The following is a 15,537-nucleotide window of genomic DNA, read 5'->3' as shown; positions in this document are numbered from 1 at the left end:
TGGATGCAGTTCAGCCCGCTTCTTTTCCCCTTGAAATCCCCAAATCTCCCCCTTTTGCCCTCAGGGACCTCCTGTGTTCAGGGCCTGACTCATCCCAGTTCCCGCCAGGGCTGCTCCTGGGGAAAGTCTCTACTCCCTTCCCTATCTCCAGACGTTGCTTTGCTTTCCCACCAGCGGACGAGCCTGGGATGTGTTTTGCTAGTTAGCCCGATATTGCAAAATGTGCACTGCGAAGCCATGACGTCCAATAAACTTAAAGCAAATAAATAAAGCCCGGAAAAACGCTCTTGCTCTCTTTCCCCACGCCGTCCTCAGCCCACACAGCGTGGAGGGGCTGGGAACACACGGAGCATCTGCCTAATTCCTCTCCAAAGTCCATCTACCTCCCAAGTAAACAACCAGAGCCCTAGCGAAAAACAAACTAGGCTTTAACACACGTTGTCCTTCCATGTTTATCCCATCCCTGTGTAGGTCCCGTGGGGCCATCGACAGTCCCGGCTCCTGCGTGGGCTCGGACAGGAACCAGGCCTGGCCCCAGTGCAGCTCCCCTGACGTATTGGCCGTATGATGTTTTCCTGAGCTGCGGAATAAATACCCTTCGGAGCGCGCATCCTGGCGAGCAGGCGCTGCCTCCGTGCATCCCGCATGCGGCTCCCGCGCCCCCAGCTCCGGCGTGCCGACGGGATAGGTGAGAGCGCGGAGCGGCTTGTCCCGGGAGGAGAGCAGGCCGAGTGTCTGCTTGGCCTCCCACTAGGCTCCCGATGCTTTTGGATTCATCCCTTTGCAAATCCTCAAAGGCGCTGGGGCTTCTCCTTCCCTCTTGCCCTGCTCCTGCTGTGCAGCCAGGCCCCCGGACTCCCGGGCCCCTCATTGAGCCACCCCATGTGCCCACCCGCCCTCCTTGCATGCAAGGGGGAGATGCTGCTTCTGAGCACGCAGAAGTGTGTTAAAACCTCCCGGAAAATCTCCGCAGCTCCAAAAGCTGCCGCCCTGAAGGCAGGGTTGGGTTAGCACCTTCTCAGCTCTGGAGACAGCCCAGAACCCTCTCCAGAGACCAGCCTGGAGGAGTTTTGCTCCCTTATGGAACTGGCGCCCTTGTGGCCTCTTGCGTGCTGTCCCCGGGTCCCTCCCAGCCGGGCGGTGACCCTTGGGAAGCTCCCGCAGGGATTGCAGCCGCATCCATGCGGGATGAGGCCTGCGCAGCGGGGCCACGGTGCAGCGCGGAGCCTGGATCCCAATGGCCCTGCTCGTGCTGGAAGCCGGATGCATGCGGAGCCGGGAGGCTGGGCAGCCTCGGGGGGGTCCCAGTGTGGGTCCTGGGGGACACCGGGGTACCAAGGTGAGGTGACCGGGGCGGTGGGGCCGCGAGCGACCCGCGTGCCTAGCGCACGAGGTCAGCGTCCCCTCCAGCTGCGCGCACAGCTGGCTCCTCACCGCTCCATATGGGCACCCGCGGGATTCGCGCTCCCTGTTTGTTTTCCTGCGTCCTTGAAACGTTTGGAGCTTGCACGTTCCCAGGCGGGGGTGGGAAAGGCTTCCCCGGACCGTGCGCGCGGGAGGAGAGCGGACACCTCTCCTGTGACCGTGGCCATGGTGTGAGTTAGGGCTGGGACCCCACGGGGGACACGGGGGTGTCCGGTGGGTGGCACTGCAGAACTGGTGTCACTGACGGCCACCCAGGAGCCCGGGACGCCTGGGCCAGCCCCCTGCGGCACGGCAGGATCACAGCTCCCATTCGGATGCTGCTTGCAGCCCTTGGCTGTACTTTTAAGGCCAAAGAAGCTTGTTTCTTTAAACGTCATTCTTTTTTTAAAGCTTATTTTCGCACTTGGGTTTGGCAAAGCTGAGACTAAGTGACAAACCAGCTGTCCCCAGCACCGGCTGCGGCGAGGCGGCCGCCACCGCGTGTCCCCACAGCTCGCTCAGTGTCCCACGCGCCCACGCGCTGCGGGTGTCCCCTCGGGCAGCGGTGACACCGCGTGGGACCGGGGGACGCTCAGGCCCAGTAGATGGGGAGGACGCTGCAGAGGACGTTGGCCGCGGTGCTCAGGAGGGAACGATCGTCCAGCGGCTCCAGGAGCGCCCGCTCCGCCTGCGGGGACAGGCGGTCCCGTGTCACCCGCAGGGACGTGGCACCACAGCGGGTGTCATTGCCCATCCCGGCGCTCACCTGCCGATGCTCGAAGGTGGCGGTGACGGCGTCCAGCCCCTGGACGTTGTCCCGGTCCATGCGGGTGACGTAGCAGGCCGGGTGACGCCAGGACCGGTAGCTGATGAGCAGCTGCTCATGGAGGGACCCCCATCAGCTCTGCCCTCCGTGTCCCCCGCGCCGCTGCCCGGTCCCGCTCCCCGCATCTGCTCACATGCTCGTAGTCGTAGATGACAGTGGCCGGGTCCCCGTCACCACCGTCCACGTAGAAGGTGGCCGCTTGATCCCGCACCCTCATGGGGAGCCACGGCCAGGCCAGGGTCCTCTCCAGCGGCTGGGGACACGCGGGGAGTCACGCACCGCGTGCCGCCGTCCGCGCCGTCCCCCGCCGTCCCCTACTCACGTCGTCGGCGTGCGGGGCCACGCGCAGCCACATGAGGAGGACGCCGGCGACGACGATGACGAGCAGCAGCACCACGAGCACGACGAGCAGCAGGCAGCGGCAGTGGCCGCAGCTGAGCAGCTTGCGGGGCAGGTAGCAGAGCAGGCGCGGCAAGAAGCAGAGGCAGCCGCGGACGCAGCCGCCGCAGCCGCCGCAGCCGCCGCAGCCGCCGCAGCAGCGCTGCGCGCACCGCGGGCAGCACAGGCTGCAGCACGGCAGGCAGCAGAGCTTGCAGCAGGGCAGCGCGCAGCAGCCGGGGCAGCAGCAGCTCAGCGCCGCGTCCTGGGGACACGGGGACGGGACGTGAGCGCGGGGCGGCACGGGCCTTGGGGGACCTCCCGGCGGGGACAGGGCTGTCCCCAGGGCCACCCCGCGGCACTCACCGGCGGGTCTTCGACCACCACGGGCTTCATGCTGCTCTCCATGCCTGCCTCCTCCTCCTCCTCCTCCTGCTGCCAGCCCAGGCTATGTGGGTGGCATCCAGGATGGGGCCTTTATACGGGGCGCGGGGCTGCAGGAGAGGGCGGCGCGGGCGAGCGGCCCCGCTCTCCACCTCTGTTTGCCCACGGCCTTTCCGGAGCCCTTTCCCCTGGGAATCGGCCGCTCGAGAGCCCCCAAGGACCCTTGTCCCCATTCCCGGAGCCTCTCGGCTCCCCGCGAGCGGAGCCAAAGTAAACCCGGCGGCGGGGCCGGCCCGGGCACCTGCAGCTGCTCCCCGTGGGCAAAGCGCACATCAAAGCGAGCGGCCACCCCGCGGCCCGGGGTCGTGTCCCCAAGGCTGGCATGGGCACGGCCGCTTGGCTGTGCCCACAGGTGGGTCCATTGGGAAATCGCCGCGTTGGGCACCGCTGCGCGCGAGCGTCAAGTGCGCAGGGTGCGCAGGGCGCACGTGGCGCAGGGCGCCTCCGTCCCCAGGCTCTTGAGCCCCTCGAGCGCTCTGCGCTCGCGAGCTCCGTGCGCAGGGGAGGCCGTGGGACCTTCCTCCCCTCGGCCGCGTGCACCCCCTTCACCTGGCACCTCGCCGGGACGGGAGCCCACGGGGGTGTCGGGGAGCGGAGTGTCCTGGTCCGTGTCCCCAAGGGGGGGAATGGGCTCCCTTGCCAAGCGCCAGCCCCACGGGTGCCACCACCCTCCTCGCACGGGCCCCTCAGTGGTCCCTGGGGACCGACCCGCCTCAGACGCCCACAGAAAGGTGGCACCACGCCAGACCCTGCATCATTTCTCCTCCCAGGGCCCCCTTTTTTCCCCTTGCACCCCACTGATTCCCAGTGTCTCCATGCAGAATCCCCCCTGGATGGCCTTGGGCTCCAGGGTGCGAGGGCCAGGGAAGGGGACAAGATGCCCCGTGTGTGTTTCACGCAGCCCTGGGCCAGGCTCCTGCGGGGACATGGCCCGTGGTGGCTCCATGCCATCCACACAAGGACGGTGGTTGGGTGGACAGGGACAGGACGCTCTCCAGGAGCGCTGCCACAGTGGCAGGACAGTGGGGAAGGATGAGAACCACATTTGGGGACCGGGGGACAGTGTACTCTGCAGACAGACACACGCAGCTCAAAGCACAGACACTCATTTATTGCAAGTGCCACCAGCCAAGGGTGGCAGCATGGCCATGGCACGGCCCTGCCGAGGCCACCGCCACCGTGCACAGGCTGGGGCCATGCAGGAGGAGACACGTCCGTGCGGGAGGTGACATCAGGAGTGTCCGCACAGCCTCTAGGCCCAGTAGACGGGCACGGTGCTGCAGAGGACGTTGGCCGTGATGCCCAGGAGCGAGCGGTCGCCCAGGGGCTCTCCGGGGACGCCGCTCTCCTGCTGCTCAGCCTGCAAAGGGACACCAGGGCCATCGCCACCGAGCCGGGTTAGCTCTGATCCCCGAGGCCATCCCGGCGCTCACCTGCTGCCGTCGGAATGTGGCGGTGACGGCATCCAGCCCCTGGACGCTGTCCCGGTCCATGCGGGTGACGTAGCAGGCCGGGTGACGCCACGAGCGGTAGCTGATGAGCAGCTGCTCGCGGAGGGACCCCCGTCGGACCCCCCTGCCCACCACGGCCACCCTCCTGTCCCCTCCCGCCGCACCTTGCCGTAGTCATAGACCAGCATGGCGGAGGAGTTGAGCCCGTCCCGCACGGCGAACGTCCCCGTCCTCTCCCTGCGGCTCACGGCGAGCTGCTGCGGGGACCCGTCCCCGTGCAGCCCCTCGATGCCCACGCGCAGCACCTGGGGGCGGGCAGGGGGCTCGGACGGGGGGCATCTCCTGCCCCGTCCCGCGCGGCGGTGCCGCCGTCCGGGTCCGGTCCGGTCCCACGGTGGCACCGCGGTCCTCACCGTCTCGGCGCGCGCCTCGGCCAGGCGCAGCCCCAGCAGCAGGACGCTGGCGACGACGGCCACGCCGAGCCCCGCGGCCAGCGCCGCCCCCAGCAGCCACCCGAGCTGCCGGGGGCCGCAGGGCGGCCGCGGGGACGCCGAGTAGCGCTGGGGACACGGCGGGGTGAGCGCGGGGGGACACCCTGCACGGCCCCGCGCGCCTCCCCGGCTGCCTCCTTACCGGAGGGGCCTCCTCCATGAGCGCCTCTTTGGAGCCGCCGTCCATCGTGTCCCGCTCCAGCTCCCGTCCCCACGCCAGCCACTGCCGGGACATTTATAGGGGCGGCATCGCGGGGAGGAAGCCGGGGAGATGCCAAGAGGCCACTCGTGCTCTGTTTGCAGAGCCCCCCCGGGGGGGACAAAAGCCACCAAGGGCCCTTTCTCGAGGCGGCTGGGCTGGTGCCAAGGCAAACAGCAGGGTGGCAGCGCCCGGGGCCCTGGCACGCGGCCACCACGTCACCATGTCCAAAGCCACCTCCTCCGCGCCAAGGAGAGGGGGACAAGGACCAGGGAGGGCGCAGGGAGCATCGGGGCGGCCCGTGGATCGGGCACCCGCTGCAGCTGTGGCACCAGCGAGGCACAGCTGGCAGCATCGGCGGCCGCGCGGTGCCTGGGACGGGGACAGTCAGGCCACCGATGAGCTCAGCGCCGCCGCGGCCACCACAGGGCTGCGGCGTTGGGCCGGTGTCACCCCTGCAAACCCAGGACACCGGCCCGTGGCCAAGCCCCCGGCCCTGGCGCACGGTCCCCGTGTCCGCACGCCGGCGTCACGCGCGTCCCCAGGCCCGGGCACGGATGCCCGCGCTGTCACTCAGCCGCATCCCTCCGCCCCCGGCGCGTCCCTCCCCGCCGCAGCGCAGCAGCATGGGGCTCTGCAGAGCAGCCGCGCGGGCGCCGGCAGCCACCGCTGTCACCGCCAGCGCGTCCCCTGGACGCTGACGGCTCCGCGGAGCGCGGGGACAAAAGGCCTTCGCTGTGCGGCCGGGCGGCGACACGGAGCTGCATCCACCGCGTGCGGAGCAGGGCTCGGGCGGTGCCATGGGGCTGTGCCGGGGGACAAGGGCCCCCGGGGGCTCTGCTTTGCTCCTGCTGCTGGCCCTGGGCTGTGTCTGGATGCCCACGGGCGCCCGGCGGCCCCCCCGGCCGCCCCCCTGTCCCCCGAGCTGCTCCTGCACCCGTGACACAGCCTTTTGCGTGGACTCCAAGGCCATCCCCAGGAACCTGCCCCCCGAGGTCATCTCGCTGTGAGTACCCGGTGTGACAGGGACAGGGATGGGGACAGGAGCTCTGCATGGGACCAGGGGGAAGCCGGCAGTTCCCTTCCTCTGCAGCCATCCATCAGCGGTGGATGGAGCCCTGCCCTGCTGCGCCACCGTGACCTTGGCCACCGGCGCCCCAAGGGGACAGGGCTGGCAGGCAGCACCGCCCTGGGGATGCGGTGGCACAGGGAAGGCACCGTGTGTACATGTGCACACACACATGTGTGTGCAAGTGTGCATGGAGGGTGTGCCATGTGCAAGCACACATGCAGTGTGTGCCATGTGCAAGCACGCATGCAGTGTGCGCAGGTGTGTGTGCAAGCGCGTATGCAGTGTGCACAGCTGTATGTGTGTGCATGCAGTGCGTGCAGCTGTGTGCAAGCATGAATGCAGTGTGTGCAGCTGTGTGCAAGCGTGCATGCAGTGTGCGCAGGTGTGTGTGCAAGTGCACATGCAGTGTGCACCGTTGTGTGTGTGCATGCAGCGTGTGCAGCTATGCGCATGCAGTGTGCACAGCTGTATGCATGTGCATGCAGCTGTGTGCATGCAGTGTGTGCAGCTGTGTGCAAGCGTGCATGCAGTGTGTGCACACACTGCAGACGTGCAGCAGCCAGGAGCGGGCGCTGCCACGCGGCCAGGTGGGCACTGACCTCCGACCACTGCGTGCCCTGGTGACACTGGAAGCCGGGGGCCTTGGTGACACTGCTGCAGCTCCCGGATACACATAGACCCTGTGCCAGCCCCTGCGCAGCTCCGAGCGCCCCGTGCCCGCGGTGCCAGCTGGAGGCAGGCGGTGGGGCTGGCTCAGCAGCCTCGTGTTGCCCGCAGGACCATGGTGAACGCGGCGTTCTCGGAGATCCGCGAGGCCGCCTTCGCCCACATCCCGTCGCTGCAGTTCCTGTAGGTGGGCGCGCGGCCGCGGCGCCGGGCTCCGCGGTGCCCCCCGGCTCCGCTCTCACCGCTCCCGCTTCCCTCGCAGGCTGCTCAACTCCAACAAGCTGGCGCTCATCGGCGACGGCGCCTTCGCGGGGCTCTCGCACCTGCAGTACCTGTGCGTGCCGGGCGCCCGCGCCGGGGGGGACGGGCACGGGGGCCGCACGGGGACAGGCGCCAGCGTCTCCTGCCGCCCCCAGGTTCATCGAGAACAACGACATCCAGGCGCTCGCCAAGGGCACCTTCCGCGGCCTCAAGTCCTTGACCCACCTGTGAGTAGCGGCGGGTCCTGCGTGGTGGCCGTGTCCCCCCTGCCCGTTGCGGCCCCCCACATGGCCCCTCTTCTGCCCCCAGGTCTCTGGCCAACAACAACCTGCAGACGCTGCCCAGGGACCTCTTCAAGCCGCTGGACATCCTGAGTGACCTGTAAGGCCCCCGAGCCCGGGGGCACCGCGCTGGGGTGGCAGGGCACGACGCCCTGGCTTGGGGCTTGGGCTCTCTTTGGGGACAGGGGGTGACGTGGTGGCATCTCGCGTGTCCCCCCGCCACGCAGGGACCTCCGGGGCAACGCGCTGGTCTGCGACTGCAAGATCAAGTGGCTGGTGGAGTGGCTGGAGACGACCAACACGACGGTGCCCGCCGTCTTCTGCAGCAGCCCCGGGCAGCGGCAGGGCCAGCGCATCCGCGACCTGGCGCTCGCCGACTTCGAGTGCATCACGACGGGTACGGGGCCGCGGGCCGGGCGGCACCGGCGCGGGGCTGCCCGCGTCCTCACGGCCACCTCTGCCCGCAGACTTCGTGGTGCACCAGGTGCTGCCCTTCCAGGCGGTGTCGGCCGAGCCCTTCACCTACGCCAGCGACCTGTACCTGGCCCTGGCGCAGCCCGGCGCCAGCAGCTGCACCGTGCTCAAGTGGGACTACGTGGAGCGCAAGCTGCGCGACTTCGACCGCATCCCCGGTGAGGCGGCCGCGGGCTCGCGGGGAGGGCGTCCTGCCCGTCCGCGCGCCCCGTCCCCACGGGTGACGCCCCCCTCCTCGCAGCCCACTCGGCCGTGCACTGCAAGCCCATCGTGGCGCACGAGCAGCTCTACGTGGTGGTGGCGCAGCTCTTCGGGGGCTCCTACATCTACCGCTGGGACACCACGGTGGACAAGTTCATCAAGATCCAGGACATCGACAGCCAGAAGACCCGCAAGCCCAATGACATCGAGGCCTTCCAGATCGAGGGCGACTGGTACTTCGTCATCGCCGACAGCTCCAAGGCGGGTTCCACCAGCCTCTACCGCCTCAGCCAGAACGGCTTCTACTCCCACCAGGCGCTGCACGCCTGGCACCGCGACACCGACGTGGAGTACGTGGAGAACGAGGGCAAACCCCGGCTCATCATCTCCAGCAGCTCCCAGGCGCCCGTCATCTACCAGTGGAACCGGGCGCAGAAGCAGTTCGCGCCGCAGGGCGAGGTGGGCGACGTGCTCGACGTGCAGATGGTCAAGCACTTCAAGGCCAAGCGGGACCATTTCCTCTGCCTCAGCCGCTACATCGGCGACTCCAAGGTGGTGCGCTGGGAAGGGCAGCGCTTCGTGGAGCTGCAGACGCTGCCGTCCCGCGGCTCCATGGTGATGCAGCCCTTCGCCGTGGGGCAGCGCCAGTACCTGGCCCTGGGCAGTGACTTCTCCTTCACGCACGTCTACCTGTGGGAGGAGGAGAAGCAGAAGTTCGCCAAGTTCCAGGAGCTGTCGGTGCAGGCGCCGCGCGCTTTCCGCTACGTGCCGGCCGCCGACGTGCAGCTCCTGCTGGCCCCCAGCTTCAAGGCCAACACGCTGGTCTACCGGCACGTGGTGGTGGATCTCAGCCTCTAGAGGGAATGGGGGGCAGCGGGACGGCCCCCCCAGCCCCTTCCCAGCTCCCCTGCTTGCTTCGCCCGTGCTCATCCCATCGGGAGCGCTGGGGGAGGCCGGCGGCCCCGGGAAGGAACTGGGGGTTGCGGTGGGTCTGGGAGCACAGCTGGGGCCGGGCACCGAGCCTGGTGGGATGCTCCTGGGAAAGCTGTATGTTCCCAGAAAAGTGGGATGCTCCCATGGATGCGGGATGCCCCCAGGAATGTGGGATGCTCCCAGGAATGCAGGATGCTCCCAGGAGCGTGGGATGCTCCCAGGAATGCGGGATGCCCCCAGGCAGTGCCGCAGGGCTCGTCCTGCTCCCAGCCCCTCTTCCCGCATGTGCAGCTGCTGTCCCCCGGGACCGGAGCCCGCGCGTCCCCCGCACCGAGGCGTCCGTGTCCCCTTCCCGAGGCGTACGTGCCACCACCCCGAGGCGGACGTGCCCTGCAGAAATGCTCCCACAATAAACACACTGTGACTCCCTGCCGCGACTCCGGAGCCAGGGGACAGGAGGAGGGACGCGGGGCCGGGAGGGCTGCCAGGCTCCCCAGGCAGCACCGAGGTGGCTCCCCATCCCTCAGCCCTCTCCTCGCAACAAGGGTGCTCTGCCCTAAGCCCTGGGAATGGGGATGGGGACAGGGATGGGCAAGGGTGGCCTCGGGGCAGCGGAGGGGACAGCAGGACAGGGCTGCATGGGGCAATACGGCCTCGCAGGCTGCAGCACCGGCTGCTCGGCAGGTTTCCCAGGCAGCATTTTCCATGTCTTACAGTCGTATAAATATGCATGCGAAAAACCACCAATTAAGCACACAAATAAGGAGCTTCTCCGAGGTAACCTGTGCCCCAGGACATAGCGGGCCTTGGCAGAGGGGGGTGTCCTGTCTGGAACTGCCTCGAAGTGGGGTTGGGGTGGCCCAGGGTGCCGGGGACGGTGGCCCAGCACGGTGACGCCAGGCTCAGCAGCAAGTCTCGAGGAGGGGAAGAGCTGCCCTTTCCTGCGGAGCTTGTCAGGGTGGCACCTGCACGGGCACCTCTGCTCCCAGCCTGACGGGACCCGACAGCCCGAATCCCGGCTCCCGCAGCCCCGGCATTCCCGCATGTCAGGCCTGGCTCTTCCAATCCCGTTATCCTGGTGGGATGTGCAGGCTCACGTGTACCCTGCAGTGGGGCAGGCACCCCCAAGCGCCCTGAGAACCCCATCCCAAGGCAGATTCCTCGGGAAGAGCCATGAATCATTGGAACAGGCTGCCCAGGGATGCGGTGCCTGTTCCACCCCTAGCAGTACTTAAAAAACATGTAGACGAGGCACTTAGGGATGCGGTTTAGCAGGAATGGTGGTGAGGGGTTTATGGTTGGACTCAGTGATCTTGAGGGTCTTTTCCAATCATTATGATTCTATGATCACCTGAGGCAGATCCCCTGGGTCCTTCCCTGCCTTTCTTGTATGCTTGCTTGCTTTCAAACTGAGAAAGCAGATTTGATGGGCACAGGGATGAGGATGGGGATGGGCACAGGGATGGAGATGGGCATGGACACGGGGATGAGGATGGGCATAGGGATGGGTGCTCACATAGGGATAGAGGTCATAGGTTGCCCCCCACATGGGGATGGGTGCAGGGATGGGAATGGGCATAGGAATGGGAATGAGCACTGGGATAGGCATAGGAATGGGAGTGGGCATGGGGATGGGCCTAGGCACAGAGATGGGAATGGGCACAGGGATGGGAATGGGGATGGGAGATGGGAATGAGCACTGGGATAGGCATAGGAATGGGAGTGGACATGGGGATGGCACAAGGATGGGAATGGACACAAGGCTGTGCATGGGAATGGGCACGAGGATGGCATGGGGATGGGCATGGGCACAGAAATGGGAATGGGCACAGGGTTGGGAATGGGCACGGGGATGGAGACAGACATGGGCATGGGGCTGGCACAGGGATGGGAATGGGGATGGGCATGTGGATGGGGATGGGAATGGGCACGGGGATAGGGATGGGCACGGGGTTGGGGATAGACATGGGCACGGGATGGTCATAGGGATGGGGATGGGAATAGGAACAGGGATGGGGATGGGCACGGGGATGGCACAGAGATGGGAATGGGGATGGAGATGGACACGGGGATGGGGATAGACATGAGCACAGGGTTGGGAATGCACACGGGGATGGGACAGAGATGGGAATGGGGATGGAGATGGGCATGGGGATGGGGATAGCCATGGGCACAGGGTTGGGAATGCACACGGGGATGGGACAGAGATGGGAATGGGGATGGAGATGGGCATGGGGATAGACATAGGCACAGGGTTGGGAATGGGCACGGGGATGGGACAGAGATGGGAATGGGGATGGAGATGGGCATGGGGATAGACATAGGCACAGGGTTGGGAATGGGCACGGGGATGGGGATAGCCATGGGCACCGGTCCGCGCCCCCCGCCGCGGGGCGCCGCCCCTTGGCGCGCGGCCCCTTTAAGAGCCGCCTTTACCCTTTTAAGCGCGGCGCGCGGGCCCGCCGCCCCGGGCGCATGCGCGGTGCCGTTGCTACATTCAAGCTGCTACTTTGTTGCCGCCGCTTCCGGCCGCGCCGCGGGGGGGTCCGGTCCGTCCCGGTCCGGTCCGGTCCGGTCCGGTCCGTCCCGCCGGGTCCCGCCGCCCCCTCCGCACGGGGCGGGTGGCCCGGGCGCTCCGCATCCGCCGCCGCCCTCCTCCGCGCCGGGGGGGGGGTGCCCGGGCGCTCGGTGCCGCCCGTGCCCGCCCGCTGGCGGGGGGCTCCGGCCGCCGCGGCGGGCGGCCCGGCGGGAGCCCCCCCTCGGCCCGCGTCATGGTGTCGTGGATCCTGAGCCGCGCCGTGGTGTGAGTGCGGCGGGTACCGGGTACCGGGAGGGCCGGGGCGGGGGGTGGCTCCGGGCTTCGGCGGCCTCCGGGCGGTCCCGGGGCCCCGGGGAGGGTGCGGGGCCGCCCGCGGCTCTGCGGAGCTCCGGGCCCTGCGTCTCTTCTGCTCCGCTAAATATTTACATTAGACGTGACAGCCGCGCGCTCCCGGGCGCGGGGCTCGGCACCGCCTTGGCCCGGATGGTCCTTGGCACGGGTAGCCCGTGCCGGCACGTGGCCGCCGTTCCCGGGAAGCGGGGCCGGGATTCCCGGGCTGCCAGGACGGCTCCCCGGCTCCGCAGGCAGCGCCTCGTCCCCCCGGAGCGCCCGGCACCGCTTCCCGGCTCCGCGGAGCGCTGGGATGGGAAGGCAACTGCAGCCAGGGGACAACTTGGCACACCAAGGGGCTTGGATCCAGGCACGGAGGGAGCTGCTGCACCGGGAGCTGCCCCCGGAGGCCTGGGGACACCCTGGGGACCTCCGAGGGACGGCCGAGCGTCCCAAAAGCAGCCTCAGCCCCGGGGAGGTGCCCGCATGAGGCTGGCCAGCGACTCGGGGACTTCCTCGTGCCATTCGCCGGGGTGGGAGCGGCTGATTCACGGCCACGTGAGGGGATCTGCCCTGGGGACACCCGGGTGCCACCCGCAGGGGAGACACCAGCCGCGTTTGGCCGTGCCCGGGGCTGTGCTGCCGTTTGTGGCTGACGTCCCCATTAGCAGAGGCTCTGGTGGCCACAGAAGCCTCCGGGGCTGCTGCCTGCGCGTTGCCTCCAGCCGAACATGCACCGCGGCGCCGGCGCGGCCGCTCCGGCAGGTCGGACCGGTCCCTGCACGGATGTGCCGCCCGCGCCGGCTCGCGGGGACACCGGCTCGCGGGGACACCGAGGCTCCGCGCTGGCGCCCTCCCGGCTCCCCGGGCCCGGCCCGCTGCCCGTTGCGGTGCTGGAGGGGGCCAAGGCGACGCTGCGGCGCTGGGGCCGCCGCCTGGGCTACTCGCTGCTGCTGCTGCTCTACGCGTGGTGGCCCGCGGGCCTCACTCCCCCGCTGCGTTACAGGCTGCTTTTCGGCACGCTCTATCCCGCCTACGCGTCCTACAAGGCCGTGAAGACCAAGAACATCCGGGAATACGTGAGTACGAGGGACGTGGGGCCGGCGCGGCCGGAGCGCTCCGCTCCCGCGCTGACGGCCCTGCCGCCCCCGCCGCAGGTGCGCTGGATGATGTACTGGATCGTGTTTGCCATCTTCATGGCCACGGAGACCTTCACTGACATATTTATTTCCTGGTAAGGCTGGCGCGTGGTCACGGCTGCTCCGGGGCTCCCAAGGGTGCTGGGAGCGGGTCCGGAAGGATCCCCGGCGCCTCCTCACCTCTTGGGCAGGTTTCCCTTCTACTACGAGATCAAGATGGCCTTTGTCATCTGGCTGCTGTCCCCCTACACCCGTGGAGCCAGCCTGCTGTACCGCAAAGTCGTGCACCCCACGCTGTCCCGCAAGGAGCAGGTATGGGGACAAGAGCGGGGCTGGGGCGGCTGCCGGGGCCGGATTTGTCCCCAAGGCCACCCGCGCTCAGCGCCGCGGCCGCTGTCTCGCCAGGAGATCGACACGTACATCGTCCAAGCGCGCGAGCGCAGCTACGAGGCCATGGTGCGCTTCGGCAAGAAGGGCCTCAACATTGCGGCCACCGCCGCCGTCCAGGCGGCCACCAAGGTACCGTGAGCAGGACCCCGGTTTTCCGCACTTGCCCCGGGATCCCGGCAGGGAATTGCTGCCCCGTGTTGTTGGCGGTTCTCCTCGCCTTTCCTGTTCTCCCGGCTGCGCCAGCCCAGCCTCCCGCACGCTCCCAGTGCGCGGGCGAGCGGCGACCTGCCCGTGGGTGCCTCGGTGCCCGGGCCGCCGTGGGGTCCCGGTGATCCCGCGCCACGGGCTTTGTGTTGGTCCCGCTCCCGCCCGGTGCTTCGGGTCTCCCGGTGCCCCGGGCTCGTTTCCATCCTCCTGCACCGGTTCCTCTCCCCGTGCAGAGCCAGGGCGCCCTGGCCGGGCGGCTCCGCAGCTTCAGCATGCAGGACCTGCGCGCGCTCCCCGACGAGGCGCCCGTGCGCTACCGAGACCCGCTGTACCTGGAGGAGCCCGAGGGCCCGGAGCAGCCGCTGGGTGAGCAGCGGGGCCGGGATCCGCACGTTCCCGTCCGTCTCTGCGTGCTCTGCACCAGGGGCCCTTGGTGACCGCTGCGGGTGACCGCTGTCCCTCAGGCTACCGCGAGGCCGGGTGGCAGCGCCAGAGCGACACGGACGAGGAGGAGTGCTGGTCGGACTCGCCGTACTCGCCCCGCGCCGCGTCCCACGGCTGGGATGCCAAGCCGCTCTCCCGGAGCCAGAGCCTGCGCTCGGCCAAGAAGAAGCCCCAGGGCAAAGAGGTAACGGCCGCGGGGCTCCCGGCCTGGGGCCGGCCCGTGTCGAGCAGAATGCGAGCCCTGCTCTCCCCGTGCAGGGCTCTTCCCGCCCGGTGCGTGCCCGGATCAGGAGGAAGGCCGTGCAGAAGGACCAGGACAGTTAGTGCCCTCGCCAGGAGTCTTAACCCGCGTTTGCTGCTGCGACACCAGGAGGGAGTCACGGTTTGCGCGTCCACGGCCGCTCCACCCCCTGTGCCTCGCGCCGGGTGGTCGGGCAGGGGGTCCCTGCTGCTCCACACTGCAAATTCCTTCCTCTCTGTCACCTTCCTGTCTGTCCCTTGCCTCCTCCTGGCTGCCTGCACGGCCGGGGCGTTCCTGGCTGCTCGTCCTTGCGGAGGGAGGACGGCTCCGTCCCCGGCGCCGCTGCTGCAGGTCGGCACCGGCGGCCGCTCCTGCTCCGGTGAACACTAAGGGCTCCGTGGGGAAGCAGCGTCCTCTGCTCCGTGTCCCCACGGGACCCCCCTCTCCTGCCACCACGTTGCCTTACTCCCCGTGTCCCCTCTCCTCCAGCCATGTGCCTTGTCCCCTTTGTCCTCCGCCAAGCGTCCACGCCGTCCTGGCCGTGTGTCCCCCTTACTTGAAAGCAGAGCAGCAGCCCCTGCCCTGCTGGCACACGCCGCTCCTCACCCCTTCCTCTCCCACACAGGAGTTTTGTACATGGACAATAAATCTTATTTCTGACTTTCACACCCGCCAGGGCTTCAGTGCTGGCCTGGGAGGGCAGCAGGCACCGCTGGATCCTGTTTTTTGGCATTGCATCACGGCTGCTTGCTGCAGTACCGTGGCTCCCGTGGTGTGGCAGCAGCTGCCACCATGTCCCTGCTGTCACCGTGCCCTGGCTGCTGCCACCCAGGCTGGGCTGCGGCCAGTGGGGTCCCCGTTCTGGCTGCCACCCCAGCGCGCCCAGCCCTGGCCCGGCTCCCTTTGCTCCTCTCCCTGGTGCCGGAGGCAGCGCAGCCTTCCCGGGCAGCGCGTGGTGGCTCGAGGTGACACCCTCGCGTTCCATCTCCCGCTCCGTGCCCTGGGGAGCCCTCTGTCCTCCCGTGCCCTGCTCTCCATCAATCCCCTCGTGCCCAATCCTTCCTGCCGCATCCTCGCGCCAAGGTTATTTTTAAACCCTGGCTGCTCTCCGGGGCTGTGGGGCTCGGGATGTGGGCAGAGGTTTCCTACCCGGGCATGGGGTGGCT

General features: G+C 68.4%; 4 protein-coding genes across 4 annotated transcripts; 2 read left to right on the top strand and 2 right to left on the bottom strand.

Moving 5' to 3' along the window:
• Positions 1-1,988: 1,988 nt before the first annotated feature.
• Positions 1,989-3,016, bottom strand: LOC148595310 (uncharacterized). Its single transcript, XM_088521413.1, has 5 exons — positions 2,975-3,016; positions 2,527-2,873; positions 2,364-2,442; positions 2,171-2,281; positions 1,989-2,092 (listed from the first exon to the last, which is right to left on the bottom strand). The coding sequence occupies exons 1-5, from the start codon at positions 3,014-3,016 to the stop codon at positions 1,997-1,999; spliced, it is 675 nt and encodes a 224-aa protein (XP_088377539.1). The 3' UTR covers positions 1,989-1,996.
• A 1,277-nt stretch (positions 3,017-4,293) lies between these two features.
• SFTPC (surfactant protein C) lies at positions 4,294-5,185 on the bottom strand. Its single transcript, XM_088521414.1, has 5 exons — positions 5,137-5,185; positions 4,917-5,063; positions 4,668-4,808; positions 4,486-4,596; positions 4,294-4,412 (listed from the first exon to the last, which is right to left on the bottom strand). The coding sequence occupies exons 1-5, from the start codon at positions 5,179-5,181 to the stop codon at positions 4,305-4,307; spliced, it is 552 nt and encodes a 183-aa protein (XP_088377540.1). The 5' UTR covers positions 5,182-5,185; the 3' UTR covers positions 4,294-4,304.
• A 784-nt stretch (positions 5,186-5,969) lies between these two features.
• On the top strand, positions 5,970-9,012 carry LGI3 (leucine rich repeat LGI family member 3). Its single transcript, XM_088521483.1, has 8 exons — positions 5,970-6,199; positions 7,043-7,114; positions 7,194-7,265; positions 7,348-7,419; positions 7,502-7,573; positions 7,701-7,870; positions 7,941-8,105; positions 8,189-9,012. Exons 1-8 carry the CDS (start codon positions 5,994-5,996, stop codon positions 9,004-9,006), a joined length of 1,647 nt encoding a protein of 548 aa, XP_088377609.1. The 5' UTR covers positions 5,970-5,993; the 3' UTR covers positions 9,007-9,012.
• A 2,765-nt stretch (positions 9,013-11,777) lies between these two features.
• REEP4 (receptor accessory protein 4) lies at positions 11,778-14,498 on the top strand. Its single transcript, XM_088521412.1, has 8 exons — positions 11,778-11,884; positions 12,957-13,029; positions 13,108-13,184; positions 13,281-13,401; positions 13,495-13,608; positions 13,920-14,052; positions 14,151-14,314; positions 14,389-14,498. The coding sequence occupies exons 1-8, from the start codon at positions 11,853-11,855 to the stop codon at positions 14,452-14,454; spliced, it is 780 nt and encodes a 259-aa protein (XP_088377538.1). The 5' UTR covers positions 11,778-11,852; the 3' UTR covers positions 14,455-14,498.
• Positions 14,499-15,537: the final 1,039 nt, after the last annotated feature.

This window comes from Tinamus guttatus, unplaced genomic scaffold (genome assembly GCF_059628265.1).
Source record: "Tinamus guttatus ecotype Peru unplaced genomic scaffold, ASM5962826v1 Tinamus_guttatus_pri_ptg000123l, whole genome shotgun sequence".
In the NCBI taxonomy this organism is placed as follows: Eukaryota; Metazoa; Chordata; class Aves; order Tinamiformes; family Tinamidae; genus Tinamus; species Tinamus guttatus.
Note: the sequence above shows the minus strand (reverse complement) of the source record. Positions and strands in the feature narration are given on the sequence as shown.

Bases quoted from the DNA above. Each gene is read 5' to 3' on its own strand.
- REEP4 (XM_088521412.1), top strand. From the start codon at position 11,853: ATGGTGTCGTGGATCCTGAGCCGCGCCGTGGT. The intron at 13,402-13,494 runs GTATGGGGACAA...CTGTCTCGCCAG, and splicing joins CGCTGTCCCGCAAGGAGCAG to GAGATCGACACGTACATCGT. The intron at 13,609-13,919 runs GTACCGTGAGCA...CTCCCCGTGCAG, and splicing joins CCGTCCAGGCGGCCACCAAG to AGCCAGGGCGCCCTGGCCGG.
- SFTPC (XM_088521414.1), bottom strand. From the start codon at position 5,181: ATGGACGGCGGCTCCAAAGAGGCGCTCATGGAGGAGGCCCCTCCG. The intron at 4,809-4,916 runs GTGAGGACCGCG...GCCCGCCCCCAG, and splicing joins CCGAGGCGCGCGCCGAGACG to GTGCTGCGCGTGGGCATCGA. The intron at 4,413-4,485 runs GTGAGCGCCGGG...GTCCCTTTGCAG, and splicing joins CCACATTCCGACGGCAGCAG to GCTGAGCAGCAGGAGAGCGG.
- LGI3 (XM_088521483.1), top strand. From the start codon at position 5,994: ATGGGGCTGTGCCGGGGGACAAGGGCCCCCGGGGGCTCTGCTTTGCTC. The intron at 7,420-7,501 runs GTGAGTAGCGGC...TTCTGCCCCCAG, and splicing joins CTCAAGTCCTTGACCCACCT to GTCTCTGGCCAACAACAACC. The intron at 7,574-7,700 runs GTAAGGCCCCCG...CCCGCCACGCAG, and splicing joins CTGGACATCCTGAGTGACCT to GGACCTCCGGGGCAACGCGC.
- LOC148595310 (XM_088521413.1), bottom strand. From the start codon at position 3,016: ATGGAGAGCAGCATGAAGCCCGTGGTGGTCGAAGACCCGCCG. The intron at 2,282-2,363 runs GTGAGCAGATGC...CTCCATGAGCAG, and splicing joins TCATCTACGACTACGAGCAT to CTGCTCATCAGCTACCGGTC. The intron at 2,093-2,170 runs GTGAGCGCCGGG...CTGTCCCCGCAG, and splicing joins CCACCTTCGAGCATCGGCAG to GCGGAGCGGGCGCTCCTGGA.